At 32.3% G+C, this 19,458-nt stretch overlaps 1 protein-coding gene across 23 annotated transcripts in view; it reads right to left on the minus strand.

The window, feature by feature from the left end:
- Positions 1–19,458, minus strand: part of LOC106868645 (transcription factor 12) — a 145,414-nt gene that overhangs the window by 33,583 nt on the left and 92,373 nt on the right. For all 23 annotated transcript variants that reach the window (XM_089365770.1, XM_089365781.1, XM_089365771.1 and 20 more), the window contains 2 exons: positions 9,885–9,972; positions 6,163–6,308 (listed from right to left, as the gene is read on the minus strand). In XM_089365770.1, coding sequence (XP_089221896.1) covers positions 6,163–6,308; positions 9,885–9,972 — 234 coding nt within the window. The remainder of the gene's footprint in view (positions 1–6,162; positions 6,309–9,884; positions 9,973–19,458) is intronic.

Genomic DNA, 19,458 nt, shown 5'->3' on the forward strand with positions numbered 1-19,458 from the left:
TATACACACACGGCTGTGTGATTTCAAAGTTTGCTTCCCAACCACATGCTTTCAGGTTCAATCCCACAGTGTAGTACCTTCAAGTGTTTTCTACAAAAGGCTTTGACCAACCAATGTTTTGTGGGAGAATCTGGCAGATAAAAACTATCTCATTTATACCACACACACATACATACATACATACACACTAAAACAATCACTGGAGTCGATATGATCAATTAGAAGTAGAAAACTAATAGAAATATTTTCCTGTTATTGACAGCCAATTTATAATTTTCTAAAGGATTAGTAAATGAACTATTAACACTCATGAGATGGGTTTAATAGTTGATAGGCAAACTTTTGAAATAGCCATCATTACTTTATGGAGAATGAAATAGGCAAGGATTCAGGAGACTGTTTCCTTTTTGAAATAATTTTTTGTCCAAAACATTCCCCACTCCTTACATTTTTGCCCATCAACTCCATGTCCTTTTCTGGTAAAATTTTACTGGTACTTTTCTCCACGAGGTGGAGATAGTTATTCTGGAAGTCCACTGATCACCTATTAACCTGTCTCACAAGTACAGTAGTTTTCTTTACTAATCATCATCATTGTTTAATGTCTGCTTTCCATGCTGGCATGGGTTGGACGATTTGACTGAGGACTGGCGAACCAGATGGCTACACCAGGCTCCAATCTGATCTGGCAGAGTTTCTACAGCTGGATGCCCTTCCTAATGCCAACCACTCCGAGAGTGTAGTGGGTACTTTTATGTGCCACCGGCACAAAGGCCAGTCAGGCGGTACTGGAAATGCCCACACTCAAATGATGTTTTTTATGTGCCATCTGCACAGGAGCCAGTCCGGCGGCACTGGCAACGACCTTGCTCAAAAATATTTTTTCACACGCCACTGGCACAAGTTCCAGTAAGGTAATACTGATAACAATCGCGCTCAAATGGTGCTTTTTACATGCCACTGGCACGGTTAAGAAATTGGCTGTATGTGTGTGTCTGTGTGTCAACATGCATGTGTGCATGTTACAAACAATAGCAGATCCTACTAGAGAGTAACACAGAATGAAAATTAAATTTTTTTTTTATAAGTAAAGCCTGCAGAGCAGTTTGAAATGGCTTCTTGCACTGAGTTCATGCCCCACTGAAGCCAAATACTGGTACTTTACTAGAAAAATGAAAGGCAAAGTTGACATCAGTACTGAATTCATTAAACCATACACTCTCCCGAAATATGTGGATCTGCGTCTCTGTGTCTCTGCTAGAAACCTTTAGATTTGGGTTTTAAGCCTTTAAAATCTAAAGGCTCCAAGAATAAGATGAAGGAGGGCATGGAAGAAGAAAAAAAGCAGTCTTTTATATATATTGATTATCAAGTGCATATTTTTGCATGAGAGAGAAAAGAAATAAATGGCCAACTACATCAAGCTGAAGATGTTTAATGATAGAAGAAAGATTGAGAATCATAACTGTAGAGGATTCTTTGCTAGCTTGAAACGTTTGTAGTTCTTATTTAACTCCATTGAGACCTGATTGAGAAAACCTATGATTAAAGCCTTCCAACAATAAACATCTGTCAAATTGTATAGCAGGGACTAACATTCTCATGCATGCTCCCCCCACTTTTTTTTTTTTTGAAGACAAGTAGAGTGTGATTTGAGCTTAGCTGCTATTTCTAGCAAGTGCAATTGACCACAAAGAGGCTCCATTAGTTAGTTGTTTAGCCCCAGGTTAGCATCATTTTAGACTGAACTTGCGATGAAAAGCATTCCAGCAGTGACCACCCCGTCCCATTCCCAAGCGCAGAGCATGTACTGAGAACCACATTATTCCAATATGTCTTTTCCAGATGGTAGGATGTAATTTGAGAGTTATGCGACTGCTATTTGCAACTTGTCAAATGGCCATGTTAAGGGGCCTCCTCATTGGCCCATGTCATTGAGTAAAAAGAACCAATCACAAAAAGGGTATATATATATATATATATATATACATATATATTTTTTGTTTTTAAACACAAGCAACGTCCAAAACATTAGATTTGCTTCCTTTTGTTCTTGCATGTGTGTTTGTGCATGTAGTCAGTTTGTACACATGTAACCAAGAGCATATATATATGTATGTATGTATATATATATATATATATATATATATATATATATATATATATATATATATATATATATAATACTTACTGATATATAGTCAGCTCTGACTGAGAAGACCATTGATAAAAGTTATCCAGCCAACCCATCTATTTCAAAATATCAGAATTCACATTTTCTAATGAATCTTTTTTTTCTTTTTTTATTAAGCTTTAGTTGCTATTTCTTGCAAGTGGATCAACTTACATAGAGGCTTTATTGCTGTTTAGTCCCAGGCTCTGAATGAGCAAATGTATGATAAAAGGCATTGCAGCACTGACCAGAAGAGATTTGGCCGCCATTTGTAATATGTCAAGCAACCGTGGAGATACCTCACTGGTCTGTGACTGTTTCAGTTATTGTGTACTTCCTGATCATACCTGATCAAAACATATTCACTATGAAATGCATTCCAGTTATGGCCATCCCATTCCTTTCCCAGACAAAGAGCACACTCCACTGAGAATTACATGAGTCCAATCTCCCCTTTTCCAGACAGTAGAATGTAATTTGAGAACGACATGGCTGCTATTTGTAGCATTATTGAAGGGCCATGTATATTGGCTCATGTCATTGAGTAAAATGAATGAACCAACCAACCATAAAAAGAGAACATGTTCATATATATGTGTGTACATACGTATGTTTGTTTTAGTACAAACGCAGTTTCCGAAACGGTTCCTGCTTGTGCCTGGATTCATTACTCAACTTGCATGTGTGAATAAGCTTACTTTCATGCTTACATGACAGCGTGTGTATATGTGTATTCTTCATTTACATCTGGTTGTGTGCTTAAATTTGTATGTATGTTTATGTGACTGTAAGCACACGCAAGTATAGTATATGTTCATGTATGAGCTGTAGGAACATGAATGTATACTTAGGCTTGTCTCCGCATATGTGAACATGTATATTGTGTGTATATGTACTTGTCTGTGCACATACCTGTCTATAACAACAAATCAATCCACAGTAATGGATTGAGCTAATCATGGATTTCTAATTAGTGTCAGTCAGGAAAAGTACAATAAATGAATCCACGAATGGTTTCAAGTATTTCTGTTGTTCAACTGAATTACGGAGATAATGCCTGAGTAGTTTCTTTTTAAAACCATAACTTAATTCTCAGGCAGAATCAGCAATATAGAGTATGTTGTGACAAGGCAGGCCTTTTAAACTAAATGTGCTGTCCATTATAAAAATGAACTTTTTAAGCACTAGGCCATGTCTACAAATACACACATACACGCACATGTGTGTGTGTGTTTATTGACAAATTGGGTTCACTTCCATAGCATGACATGAAGGGCAAGTGTTCTACTTGAGCCTTGGGTTCACAAATGACTTGTAAAGCAAGTCTGGAAGGCAGAAACTGTACAGAAGCCAGTTGCACATGCAGGGACTTACATGCATACATGGTTATGTGTATGCGCATACATAAGGAACAACTTTTCTTTCAAATATGCTATATATATATATATATATAATAAAGATCACCTTAATGCATACGTTTCCATAATTGCTTGACGCAGATGTACACTTTACTGATGCAGATATTCTATGACTGAATACTCTTCCGTCAAATCTCACCTGTGTCCTAGATAATATTACCCCATGGCCAGACACATTTCCATGGAAGAGTGGAAATGAACAATACTGTTTGTACGATGATGGTACAACTACCAAGCAAATGTTCAAGACAAGGAGACACAAATAATCCTCACTCCACTCATGCAAACACACACACACACAGAGCAGGCTTCTTAAACCTTCTGCCAACCAAATCATCTCGTAAAGGCTTTTGTAGGCCAAAGGCTGTAGTAGAAAACATTTACTCAAGGTGCCATGCAGTAGGACTGAACTGGACACTACACACTTGGCTGGTTTGGGGCTGCCATAAAAGACATTTACCCAAGATACTGAGCATGAAATCAGCTATTTATAGGAAGAAAAAAATTTTTAATCTTGCATTTATTTCACAGGTAACAGAAAGCATCTTTTTAAAAATATAAATCATGTATTCTATATATGTTCAGTACAAAATCAATACAATGAAAATAATAAAACAGACTGATTCTAAGAAAAAATAGTGTTTTGTGTGAATAGGGTTTATTATATTTAACTACCACGATGGCAATTAAACAAATAAAACATCAAACTAAGGAATAAATTAAAAGAGTAAAGAGTAACACAAATTCATATCCAATAAATGCCTCCAGCATTAACAAATTATGCTGCTAAATCCCACAAATTACCGAGTCTCAAATTTCTTATTATGTTTACTACAAGTCATTATTTTGATTTATTTCCTTTGAATCCTGGTGCAGACACTTTACCCTAATTCACAGCTTTTTTATGCCTTGTTCACACTATTTAAATTCATAAATATACAACTAAACTCATTAAAAACATCTTGCCTAAATCTCTTGGGGAATGCATTTACTAATAAGTCTATTGAGGGTAAATGTCATGGTTTGCCTAAATGCATCTAATACGCAGATGATCTGCAGTATACAGGCAATATGAGAAAGGAACAAAGAAGTAATTATATTTTTTGCGGTCTGACGTATTTAAAATCTATTTGTGGGTGAAATCATGAATGTTTAGTTACTATTCTATATTACTATCATGAAATCATGGGCCTTGACAAATGTTTCGTTAAATTTTATTATAAACCCACTTGACCTGATGAACTGTGTCAAATTTCTTCATGTTAATTTAGAACAACAGCGAAATTGTTCATGATGCAGACATTGGTGGTGTCAGAAATCAAATTAGCCAAAAAACTGAAATTAGATGATAAAAGTAACGACAACAATGATTTCTGTCGTTTTACTGCCCTTTTTTTTATACCTGCGTGAGGTGGATACATGAAATAATCAATGGTATTAACATATAGAAATTTAAATTGCTAAACCTATAACATGAGAAATAGAAAACCTATCATGTTAATCATCTTTAAAAGCAGACTACACAATGTGGTCGTGCATTCTAAATTTACTTAAAATTTCTAAGCTTGTCATCAGTCAATAAAGTTAAGGATTAGAAGAACAATATATGGCTGATTTTGTTAAGCGATGAAATAATTTGCCCAACAAACCAGCCTGATATTTTATATGCAGAAAGATAGCAACATTTAATTTTTGTGCCAGGAGCCTCACAATAGTTTCCTAATATTAACTATCATAACAAGCAGTCAAGCAGATAATAAATGAAAATAATATTCCTCTGAGATTTCTTACTCAGCCTTATTTTCCTCCATGCCACCCATCTGCTCCAATTAAAATTTATTTAATGCTGTAGGCGGGTATAATGAATACAGCAAAAAAGTAAGAAAACAAGAGAAAACAAAAAAAAAAACACACACACACTAAGAAACCCAGGTATAAAGTAACAGGATTTTAATTTGCTGGGGCAACTGGAGATAGAGGAAGAAAGATTAAATAGTGTTAAGATATAAGTTATCTTAATAACATGGATGAAGAAGGGAAGGTGATGATCACGTGGCGTCCTGAAAGCAACAGTAGCAGAACAGTAATTCAGAACAATGATGATGAATATTACAGACCTTCTGGTAGAAAGTATGTTCAGGATGAGAGACTACAGTTAATGCAATGATGGAAAATAAGGCACATTCTTGTATGTACATACAAGAATATACACAGTAACAAGTTTCTCGTATTAGTAAGTTCATCTCAACTATGTTCTAAGAAACAATTGAATTATTTCAATGAATTTGAAAACCTAATGAAATTTCTGGTGTCAATTGTTCAGTAGAATATATGACCATCTCTACTGGTCTTAACCATTAATCTAGAATTAATCATGCTGGAATTTGATTTAATATCACACATCAAAGAACTATTGTAGTCTGGATATATGTCTGATGAAGGTTTCTAATTGAAGGTTTGCTTACTTTTAAACTACACAATACCACAAACCCTTATACATATATCTGGGCTATGTTTGATGTTTAGAGAGAAATGAACCAAATCAAGAGACAACAAAAATAATTTACTTACCATGTCATGGGTATGATGCATGCCACTGTAAGTTGATGGCTGACTATAATGATGGGAGCTACTATTGTGTAGAACTGATGAAGTGTATGAGGATGTAGGAAGGCCATTATTTTGAGACCATGGGTCGCTAGAACTATGTGGATTATCTGTCAAGAGAAAGAAACATTAAACAGTTTAAATTTAATTATGAAGCATTAAATATTGTCCAAGCTGGTATATAAGATGCATTTTTTTTTTTATTCTTAAATATAACAAAAGGTTGCCAAGAATCTAATTTGACTGCATTGCGGATAGGATACAAAGGGAATGATGAAACGTTAAATTTTTTTTCTTTAAAAACATAAAAAAAGGAAGGGTTTATTTTATGCAAGAGTAAGTCTTACAGACTGGCAAATACAGTGCTTTAAATTCAATCAACAGTACTAATTACAAAGTTTAACTCGAAAATGGGTAATTGCTGGAATTTAGTCTAAGCTGAAATTAAAAAATGAGTTAAAGACCAGCTAACTTAATACCAATTAGGGGCAATATTTTCCTAATTTTGTTGATACAAAAGAGTACAAAAATACTGAATATTTGGACCAAAAGCTTAAAATTTATGCTGTAAAAGTAAAACCATATCGAATAGGAAATCTCTTTAATGTTGTACACATGTATGTATGTTTATATAAACACACACTTATTATCTTTTTTTTATTCCAGTGTAGGAGCCTGTACTTGGTTGTTCAACTGCTGATGTGTTTTTCAAGCTTCTTACTGCCTTGAAAATGGAAACCATATTTTATGACAACATTAAAAAAAAAAAGATGGCCATGGAACACCAATTAAATTATGAACTTTAACTGAGCTAACACACCAGATAGACAAGATAGAGTTTACGATGGTTTTAATGTAAAGGGCCAGTGGATTACTCTTAAGCATACCTACAAACCCAGTACATTAATGTTAAATGTAATGAACCAGAGAATCTACTGCTATACTGTCAAGTATGCAAATATTTTATGTTGTTAAATATATGCCCTAACATATATGATTAAGTACACACACACACACACACACACACACACACACACACACACACACACACACACACACACACACACACACACCAAGCATTACTTAGTTAAATATACTGGTTTATTTGCTTTGAAATAAATAAATAAAACTAGTGAGAATTTACATTTCATTTAATTCTACTGGTAAAAAATTCAACTTCACTAGACTTGATGTGGCTCCGTTGTTAAGTAGCAAATTATATACTAACAGGATCAACAATATTACTGAAACTATCAGAAGTTATATAATTAAATCTAATTAAACATTAACAAATGGTACATATATATTATTTTGCAATGGGTAGTCATTTCTAATCTCAAGAAACTTTATTTAAATGAAGATCAAAGTTAAACAAAACAATAGATTGGTTTAATAATATATCATATTTTTATGTTGTATATTTAATACTTTAGCATCTCAGTCAGAGCAGAATTTACACCTAGAACAGATAAATATCACAGCTACCACAACAACTACTGTTGGCAGAAATGAAAGGGTCAAGAATGAAAATATTTATAACAGATAGAAAAAATATGCAGCAGTCAACAACATGAAAACCAAGAATGTTATGTATATCTTTCAGTATATGTATTGCACACATGCTTATATGAGTTTTGGGTTTATGCGCGCGCACACACACACACACACACACACACACACATTGTTGAAACACAGAGAGTCTTAATCTTTTACTGGCTTATAACCTGCCAGCTGAAATCAACATAGGATTATACAGAAAATAAAATGTATCCATGGTCGAAACATATCTAAGTTTATATATATATATTGAATTTTATTCCAATATAATTGTATTGTATGCATTCTTATTTATGTCTTTCAAACACGGTGCATGTGTGTGTATGTGTGTACTGAAGGCTAGATTCAACAAACAGTAATGGGATTAGGTGCTTGTAGCTATAAAAAAATAAAAAAATTTAAAAAAAAGTTTTCTAAACCTAACTTTAGATCAGTAAGTATTCCATGTGTTTGTGTTACACTAAGAAAATGAAACAATGAGAATGGAAGTAGAATCAAATTGATTGATATATCGATTATCAGAACAAAAATATTTTACAAAGCAGTCAAATTTTAAGATATGTATGAGAATTAAAAATACCTGAGTTTATACACCAAGAAAACAGCTCCTAAATTTCACATGGATCAATTTAGCTGTACCATTCATGACGGAAATTTTAACTTGCTTTTTGCTTTTAACTCTTTAGCATTCAGATTTTTCTATCAAATGTAAAGCTTATTTATTCACATTATTTTGAATTAATTATGCATTATCTCGTAGCTTTGAGAGTTCAATAATATGATCGTTGCATTTTTAGAATAACATTGTAGGAAAGGCATGAGAGATCAGATCTGGCTGGTTTGGACATAAAAGATAAAATATTTGGGCCAGATATGTCTGGTTGAAACACTAAAGGGTTAAAGCTATGTAAATACAAATTTCATACTGGCTGGTACCTATCAGAGCAATACCTGTCATGTTTCAATTAGTGCAACTTATGCACAAATAAATATAGTAATTTCAGAGTAATTTGCTAATTAGAAACTAAGTAAATCATCCTGAAAAAGAATCTTTCCTTAAAACAAAAATGACAGTCTAGTTTTAAACATTTCATGGAATTTCAACTATTATATACATATATATATTTACATGCACACACACACAGACACACAGAAAACCAGCATGAAGAACTATTTACAATGATTAACATTTTATACTGTTAAATATTCACACCAGCTAATGTGTTTAAATATATGCACCAAACTTTATATTGCTAAATACAACTGTTCCTTTACTTCTGATCTTTGAGAAAATTAACAGGACAAAATAATGTGGATCTATTGTGAAGTAGCAAATTATAAACTGATAAGATTAAGAACTTCACTGAAACTATCTGAAGCTCTATTACATTCTAATTGAACTTCAGTGAACACTATTATAATAGTTAACCATTTCTAATCTTAAGCAACTGTATTCCAATTTAGACTTGTGCAAAAAAAATATTTAAAAAAACTCAACTAAATGCCCCAGTAAAATACTGAATTTGAAGCAAAACACATGTGCACACTTGATGGGATATCTAGCATGTTTATTTTTTTTTTAAATAAGAGAGACAAACTTTCTGTAAATGATAATGTATAAAATATTGTTTTAATAAGCATCACTCACTGATATTTTATGCTGTAAAAACAGCAATATAATAATGAAAAAAATATAGATTTTATCTTTTTGCTACTCTATTTCAATATATTTTAAAAATAAACAAGCATTAAGTAAAACTATTTTGTCATTATTAAACTGCTGTTTAGAATATAAATCAGCATGGAATTCTGATAAAAGGTTTTTAATTTAGGTTACTCTAAAACTGGAAGCTTGTACTGTAGGAACAAGGGTCGTCTCAGGCAGGTTTGGTATCAAAAGGATGAACTCTTTCGGAGTTTATGAAGAAGAAGTAAAAATAATCCCTTTTGTAAACACATTTCAAATAGCATTAAAGTAGATTAGCTCTTCCTGATATGAGTTATTCTGATAGACTTCAAAGAAGAACAAAATGAGTCTTAGACCAAATGGGAGGTAGGAAAGGAAACAAACTATTAACCACAAAATTTTGATTTGTAAAATAATGGAGAAAGAAATATCAGGTACTCACCGTACATATAGGACTCATAGATACTTGGTTTTGGAGACGGATACTGCGGTGAATCTTGACGGTACTCATCTGGGCTAGGTGAGTAAACCTTCAAAAGAAAAAGAAATTTTTTTTTTTGAGTATTGTAATTTAATGATTACCAGTAGTGTCTGTGGAAATTTCATGTAATATTGAAAACTAAAACAATGTCAACAATTTATAGAGATCCACAAAATACATTATTTTCTTTTTTGTTTTTTTTTTTAAATGCATTTGTGTTTGGCTCTTGAAATGGTGTAAAATCCCGCATGGGTAGTACTTAAGAGAGAACATCTTTGGAAACTATATTCTTTGTTATACACTTATTGTTTTTTTCTACCTTGTTACTAATTATTTTTATGTTTATGTCAAAAAGGAAAAAAATCTTAACTATGGAATGAAACCGAAGCTGCTTTGCTACAGTATGACTATGTTAGTAAATCTTTAACCTGCACGATTTACTACATCATTTAGTTTCACATCAGATGAAAGTTCAAACATTTGGGTTTGAAGCCACAGTCCCAGTTTACAAAGTGCAGTAGTGCTTCACTGAACTATAGATTCTAGATAGAAAAACAAAAAAGTAATACACACATAATCACATTCACATACATTGATAGAAATATACAGATCTGGAGAAAGACTGTAAACACATTATAAACACAAACATACACACACACATTTGTGCAATTGATGTAAATATAGCCTTGCAAGTATATTTCTACTAGTTATACATGAAATCTGGAGAGAACATCCTTTCTGAGAATGCTTGCATATAACCAACCATGTGGTGTATGTATACAGACTCAACAGTAATTAGAGTATGAGAATGGATACTTTTTTTTAGATGTTTATAAACTGTTGGGTCTCTATACATATACAACATCCTGAGTAACACACACACCCTAGTGTGAGAGGCCAGATATGACTAGTTTGAGCATAAAACAGGTAGAATATCCTGACCGGATATAGCCAGTTTAAATGCTAAAGGGTTAAATGTTTTTTATTAAATACAACAATCTGATTACAATAAATTACTATAATTATTATATGCACTATATCATTAATATAGAAGGTGGGTTGTAGAAGGTATAGGAGCTTAACGAATTAATCAGCTTCAAGAAATTTCTAGACAATACCATTACAGAATCATTGAACCATTACCCCCTCAATAAGATGTTGGGGACATAGCATTAAGCATCTTGCTTAAGAAAGTAATATTATGTCTGCTATGAAAGCACAAAAAATCTTGGGAACCCAGAGGCCTGAAGCATCATCACCATCATCATCATCATCATCATGACTACATTACACCTATAATACCACCACTGCTGTCTTATCAAAAGACAAAAATGGGTTTTTTGTAAAAAACTGAACAACACCAGTAGAATTTGGGAATGAGATTTTAAAATGAAAACTTGGAAACTGATTAGTTTTTCTTCCAGGAGTAACTTTTAAGAGAAAAGAAGGAGTACATCCAAGAATAATACTCATAGATTTCTCTTGACTAGACACAACAGTATATTGCTTTATCAATCTCAAGGGATAATGAAAGACAAAGTTTACCCTAATGGGATTTGAAACTTGTGAGAAAAGGAGAAAACTAAACACTACAAAACATTTTAGCCTTACATCCTATGACCTCAACCATTACCATATATTATGATGATGATGATGATGATGATGATGAGAAGAAGGAGGAGGTAGAGATGATGTTCATGCCTTTCACAATAACATTAGCATAGTAAATGAAGCTACTCAAATAAGGAATTGAAACGAAGCCATCAGAAACTATTGCTACATTATGAGCCCACCATCACCACCACTACCATTATGAACAACTATAACAAAACAATAAGCCAAACAGATCCTCCATGTGGTCATTCAAACCTACTAGAAATAGCAGTTAAATTTCCTTCAAATCACATCCTAAACAAAACAAAATGGAAGACATAAGATGATACACTGATCTTCCACCAAAAATAAAACTGGATAGTCATAGCTGGAATGTCATTTGGCTGAACTGACCTGGCATAAAACAATTGAATTGGAGGTATAAAACAAGAGCACAGTAATTAACGCTAATGCAATATATACATAATGGAGTAAAAATAAAATACACAATGACATCTTGTGAATTATATAAACAAAACAAAAAAAAGATTATACAAAAGACACTAAAACAAAAACAAAGAAATCACTTAAAAAAACTGGTCCCTGATTTTAAAATGATAATGCCAATAAATTGCACTCAGTCATATTTGTAAAATTGACCAGATTATTTTAAAAGTTACTTTTTGTTTTTCATGAAAATTAAAAGTCATCTGCTTTTAAAAGTAACTCAAGGTAAAAGTTTTGTTTCAAGAAAGTTATTGAAACAAACTTGGCAAGATATTAATACATATGAAGTAAAAGAGAAAAAAAACATAAGGAACAAGCATGAGCTATTTTTTGCATTGTATTGAAATTAAATTAAGCAGCTTTTTTAAACGAGCATTAAACTTTTTTTTTTAAGCTACTCAAAGATCTAACTTGGTAAAAATTGAGATAAAAAGAAAGTAACTTAAAATATCTTTTGTCATTATTTATAAATTTATTTCATTTTTCTCTCTGGCTTGGATTCCTAGCAACCATTTGTTCTCATAGAATGAAACTATGTCGTGGATTTAAATATATTAGGAGTAGGGAGAGAAAGGGAAAATATATATATATATATATATATATACCACCAACACCACCAGTAGTAGTAAATTCCAACAGAGCCACAAGGCCACAAATTTAGAGGACAGTGTAATTAATTAAATACAAATTGCTTCATTGACTTTATAAGGATGAAAGGCGATATGAAGCCCTACTGGGATTTAAATTCAGAATCTGTTCAGAGATCTACTGATTCTGTCATTCACAGCCCTTAATAATAATAATAATAATAATAATAATAATAATAATAATAATCCTTTCTACTATAGGCATAAGGCCTGAAATTTGGTGGGAGGGAATTAGTACTTATTTCACTGATCCCGAAAGGATGAAAAGCAAGGTTGACCCCCAGCGGAATTTAAACTCAGAACATAAAGATGGATGAAATATCGCTAAGCATTTCGCCCGACACGCTAACAATTCTGCCAGCTTGTTGCCTTAATAATAATAATAATGATGGTTTCAAATTTTGGCACCAAGCCAGTATTTTCATGGGAGGTACATCGATCCCATTACTCAACTGATACTTCTTTTATTGAGCTCAAGAGGATGAAAGGCAAATTCAACCTCAGCAAAATTTTTACTCAAGACTCAAAGACGGACAAATTACCGCTAAGCATTTTGCCCAGCATGCTAATGGTTCTGCTAGCTTGCCGCCTTATTATAATAACAATCCTTTCTACTATAGGCACAAAGCCTGCAATTTTGGGGGAGAGGACTAGTTGATTACATCGCCCCTAGTGTTTCCCTAGTACTTAATTTATTGACTCCAAAAGGATGAAAGGCAAAGTCGACCTTGGCAGAATTTGAACTCAAAACATAGTGACAGGTGAAATACCGATAAGCATTTTGTCCAGCATGCTAACGATTCTGCCAGCTCGCCACCCTAATAATAACAATAATAATAATAATAACAGCAGCAATATCTAACTTTTATCATAACAACAATTTCTAACCAAGGCACAAGTGTATTTTTCATGAAGAGTATAATCGATTAAGATCAACTGGTGCTTATTTCATCAGACACAGAAAGATCAGAGGCAAAGTCAATTCAGACTGAATTTGAACTCAGACTATTAAAAAAAATTAAAATAAAATAAAAGAAACTGAAAATACGAATAAAATTCTGGTTTATAAAATTAACTGAGCTCCATGTGTAATGCCGAAGGCCAATGCAAAAATATGAGTAGATGAAAATAATCCTATGTGGTAAAAATATTCACTTGCGAGTTGTTTAATATAAAAAGCAAGAAATTAGTGTCAATAACTCCGAGTAAAATCCAATGTAGATATCCAATATGTAAACTTAAGAGTAGGTCCAATGTGGAAATATTGAAGGTAAATTATACATCAAATCAAACTGGACATTAAAGCAGTTCACTAAAGTTCCACGATGATGTAAATGAATATCCAATATAAGAGATAGTTAAAGAAAAAAACAGTCAGTCCTTTGGTGCTTAACTCCAAATAAATCCATGTAGCATCCAATGGAGATGGCCACAAGTAGAGAGGTCCAAGTCAGGTTCAATGAAGACAGAAGAAAGAAATTTGCAAAACCACATATATACACACTAAAGAAGGGTAAGCATTATTAAATTGGTTTGTCTGAGTCTGTGTGTGTGTGTAAACATACAGAGAAAGAGAGAAAGAGAGATATTTAGTTATGAAGTAGATGAAAGTAGTCAATTATATTTACCAAATAAACAGCGGATATATAAATGACTTACTGTCTCAAGATAACATTGTATAACTTAAATTATATCATGAAACCACTACAATTAACTAACCATACTGCCTCAGAAAATAACATTATATAACTAATTAAATTGTAAACAAGCTAATTCCCAAGTTAGCTCCTGTTCCTTAATTTCATTAAGTTCAAAATAAAATATTATATAAGTGAAAACTAAATAAATCTAAACAGAAAATTTTTCAGTTAAAAAAAAAAAGGGTACTATACTTACATTTCCTTTGGGAGGGAGATACATAAGGGTTCTATAGAATGGATATGTTGTACAATACATTGTAACTAGTTTCAAAAAATGAGAGAAAGTGAATGAACCAAAAACTCTTCAGCTGGTCATTAGATCCAAAGTGAACGAATTAGACCAATATATATTCAGAGACATTGAGAACCTAGCTACAAGTGACCACTCACAGCTATAATCCATTAGTTAGGAGAGAAAGAACTTTTCCAATTAATTCACATTATTATGAAGTAACTTTCAGAAACTAATCATTGCTGTTGTTGTTGATGATAATGATGGGAGATGAGAGACGATAATGAGTGTAGTAAACCTTGGTATCAATTATCTGCTTAGCTGTTTGAAAGAATAGTAAAAAGCCTTCATGAATGGACAGGTATTCCTTTTAGTATGAGACGCCAAGATTATTAGGCCAATGTGGGAAACAAGCTAAACTAAGAGTAGAGGTTCAGGCAGCATAAGCTGAAATAACATCTTTGTCTGGTAGTAGAAGTTGGTTTCTTAAAATTCAGCAGCAGCAGCACACATGGTATCACCAGCACAAGCCAGTCTATTCACAGACTTGCAGTAGTAGGATTTAAACTAGGTTAAGAATGTGATTTGTGTCAACTTACAAACTAGATTATTGCATACTGTGTTGATTCTAGAGAGAAGGGATAATTTGACAAAAAAGAAAAAAATAATAATCTACATCAGTAATAAGTTAGGGTACATCTCTCTTTTTCTCTCTCTCTATTTCAAGAACAGTTATTAATAGTTTAAAAACATTAAGTTTTGCAATGGGTTTATTATATTTGTAGTTCAACCCAAGTGTGTGTGTGTGTATATGTGTTCACACATGCTCACACAAACACAACATAAATAGTGTTAAGGGGGAAAAAAAAGGATAAAAAACAAGACAAATCTAACACTTGCTAAATGAAAGATTTTAAATAAGGATTTTTAAATAAAAATAATAATAATAATAATAGTAACTTGATAGAAGAAATTGTTTTTTTTCCCTCCCTTTGAATTAGAACTAAATTAATTAGACTTGAGCAAAAGACATTTAAAAATACAAGAAAAAAAGCTAGAATTATGACAAATCCTTACTTTTATATAAAAAAAATTTTTTAAATGGAAGGAAAAGTCATTTTATGAAATATTAATAAAGTGTTGTGGGTATGAAGTGGGGGTGGGACAGGATTAAAGCCTAAAGCATACAGAAACTTTATTTTTAATGTCAGTAAAACCTGGCATTTAAGTATAAAATTATTTTAACTCTATATTTTCAAATATGAATGCATAGAGGAACAATTTAGGAAAAGTTATTAATTCTTTTTTTGACAGACAAAACAACTACGTTTTTATTTTATATACAGAAGGAGAGGGTGTGGCCATCAATACTCTACCAATATTAAATTATAATAGGTGAATTGTGTGTTAAGGAGAGAGAGAGAGACAAGAGATGGAGCTTGGGGTGTATAGGACTTGGTCAAAGCAAAAAAGAAAGGAAAAGGAAAAATTGGGTCAAAAGTATTTTTACGGAAAAGTAGCAGCATTTCCCTCAATGGTTTAGAATCATGAACTAAATTTCATCAAGAATCAACAGCAAAATTGGGGGAAAAAAATATACATATTGCTTTTTTTTTATATATATATTTCCACACAATAAAATAGTTATTCATTAATAATAGCAAACAGCTAATGCTGTCAGAATTAATTAAATAAAAAGAATTATCCAAAAATATAAAACTGTTTATTTCATTGTGTGTGTGCGTGTGTCAGTTATTTAGGTGGCTTTGAAGAATATGCTGTCACATAATGAATATATAAAAAACAAAAAAGGCAAATGTTTTTTGTTGTTTAATAGTAAAGATGGCAACACTTTTTCCAAACAGAACAAAGGAATCTCTGAGATTACACAGTCTGCTAGAAATAGCCACCAAATCTCCCTCAAATCACATACAACTGAGGATGGTGGGGTACACGTATTCTCAAAAAGAAATGACAGGATGAGCCTGGCTTGAATATCTTTGATCACTGGTTTACTCTTTGAGATCCAACTAAGAACTAAACAACAACATATATGGAAGGTAGAAAAAGGGATTATTAATTATGAATGATACACACACACACACACACAAACACACATGGTTGGCCAAAAGTCACCTGATGGTAAATCAAAACCATTTAATTCCAAGATTTATTTATTTATGTTTAACAACTGAATGAATTTAATAAAACATCTAAATATGAAACATCATAAAAATTGTTCAAACTAAAGTCCTTCTTGAGTGACACATTTCCCCATTCGGGTCAATACAGAATTACAGAGTATTTATGTAACTTTGATTTACTATGTGGTGACTTTTGGCCAACTATATATATATATATATATATATATATATATATATATATATATATAGATATATATATATACATACATACACACACTAGCTGACACAAAATGTAGATATTCATTTAATTATAAGCTCTCACACAATCAAGAACTCAGTTTGTTTACATTTCATCTTATTTAATTACACTCATTTACTTCCAAAGTTTTCTAGCTGTTTTTTAAAGAACTGTTATCACTCCTAAGAAAACCATCATTGGAATAGAGATGTTTTTTTCCTTTTCGGGGGGGGGGGGGGGGGTTGCCTATAAGATCATTCACACACATAAACACTCACACATGTGTGCATGCACACACACACAGGCACAATGTATTGCTATGTTCTATATTCTCCCTTTCCTTATTTCTTTCACACAGACTTTTGTCATGACTCAAATTAATTCTTAATTAGTTATGGAGCATACTCAGTGAAAAAATACTGTGTCTAGCTGAATTAAAATATGCTCTATGAAGTACATGTGTGTATTATACACACACATTCACACAGGCACGTGTGTAAATACAGACACACACATACATGTATACACATGCAAGTATCATTTTAATAATTAAACTATAAAGTAATTTCCTCAATAAATAATAGCTAATTAACTTCTAAACATGACCAAGCTAATAAACAAATAAAGACGATTCAATTATCTGGTTAATGTATTAAGTTTAGAAAGCTCAAATCAAAATATTTATTGATGAAACTCAGGGTATTTGAAATCTTTAGCATGCAGACAGGAAGTTTATATGGGGAAGTAGAAGAGAGAAGCCAGAGAAAAGGGTAGAGGGATCTAAGACATGCCCCACTCCCAAACATGTTCCTATTAGCATGGCAGGCCCGAATGGTCAGAATATAATTGATAAAACACATTGACTAGAAAGAGAATAATCTATTTATTGCTAGGGTTTGTAGGGATAATTTTTTTTTTCATTCTAAACAAATATAAATTTCTAAAATTATAAAAAAATAACAGTATTTTTCAATAAAATGGATCCAGGAGATTTTATCTAGTGAGTTGAGACATATCTAATGAACTAATAAAAAGATTAGATTAGTTAATAATATGGCTTCAACAAATCAGCAGGAAATAGATATAAAAAGTTAACTCTAAGAAAAGTGAGAATTCTATAAAATATATAAACCTATGCCAAAATATTTACTCTTTTAGACTACCAGCAGAATATAAGATCCATCCATATTATAAATATATATTTGTATATGTATTTATTATATACAGTAATTAGAAGCCTCATTAAAGTCTTAATCATAGTCTGGTAAAAAAAAAAAAGAAAGGTAAAATAAAATCATGAAATAATAAAGTCAATATAAATAAAACAAACTTTTTTCTCCTAAGATTTTTAATTTCTTGAGAAGGAATAGGTTCAAAGATTTGGGCATCTTTCAAATATTAAAACTGTTGAACAGAATTATAAAGAATTATACTTTATCAAAAAGCAGAGGAAGCTAATTAAGGGACAAATTTTACTAAAGTACATTGTGATTATGCCCATGTGTTATAATCCTGTTAAAACATCAGAATTGGAAATAAAGTGGTATAAGATTTTAAAACTTTAGCAGAAGCTGTTGAACCACATAAAATAATTAAGTGCTAGATAGTATTTAACTATTTCTATTTAATTGTTAGTTTTAAAAACTAGAAGGAAAACAAATAATATGCCCTTTATTTTTTTTATTGTTGAGACAAATTTCCTTGGTTCTATTCTGAGAAAGAGAGCAGAACAAAAAAAAATGATAGTAGTCAGTCATGCTATAGTTGTGAGACCCAGTAAACAATAAACAAACAAACATATAGAAAACATTTAGACAGTAAGCATGAAATGAAGCACACCTGTAACTTGGGTCTGGAGTAGTAGTACATTGGCACCAAATGTGCAATGTCAGACAGCTGCAACCCTCTCTGTCCTTAAATCAAGCACTGCTGCTACAGTTAAATTGCCAGCAAAGGAGATATAGGTAAGAGAGAGTGAGAGAGAAAGAGAAAGAGAGAGTGAGAGAGAAAGAGAAAGAGAGAGTGAGAGAGAAAGAGAAAGAGAGAGTGAGGGGGAAGAGGGAGGAGAGAGAGAGAGAAAGAGGGAGAGTGTTGGAGCATAAGAATGAGTTAGTGGTGGTAAGAGGGAGAGTGAGAAAATGAGTGAGAGTCAGTGGGAGGGGGAAGGAGAGAAGAGATAACATCTAGTAAAAGTTAATAGTCATCACACACAGTTTTAAAGACAACGATATATTCCCATGAATATGAGAATTCCAAAATCTAAGTATCATCAGCAGATTCTGAAGGTTTGGTCCAATTTCAACCACAGTAGGTAACAACCAACTTGACACAGATGTTTAGCAACACACCAGAAGCAAACTTCAGTCAAGACACTCACAGTAGAACAAAAATAATACCCATAAAAAGTCTTTCCTAATTATGTAAATAAATCTCAGGAAACATATTTAAAGTTGAAATTATAAACCTTATTATAA

This window comes from Octopus bimaculoides, chromosome 18 (assembly GCF_046866305.1).
Source record: "Octopus bimaculoides isolate indiv1 chromosome 18, ASM4686630v1, whole genome shotgun sequence".
NCBI lineage: Eukaryota > Metazoa > Mollusca > Cephalopoda > Octopoda > Octopodidae > Octopus > Octopus bimaculoides.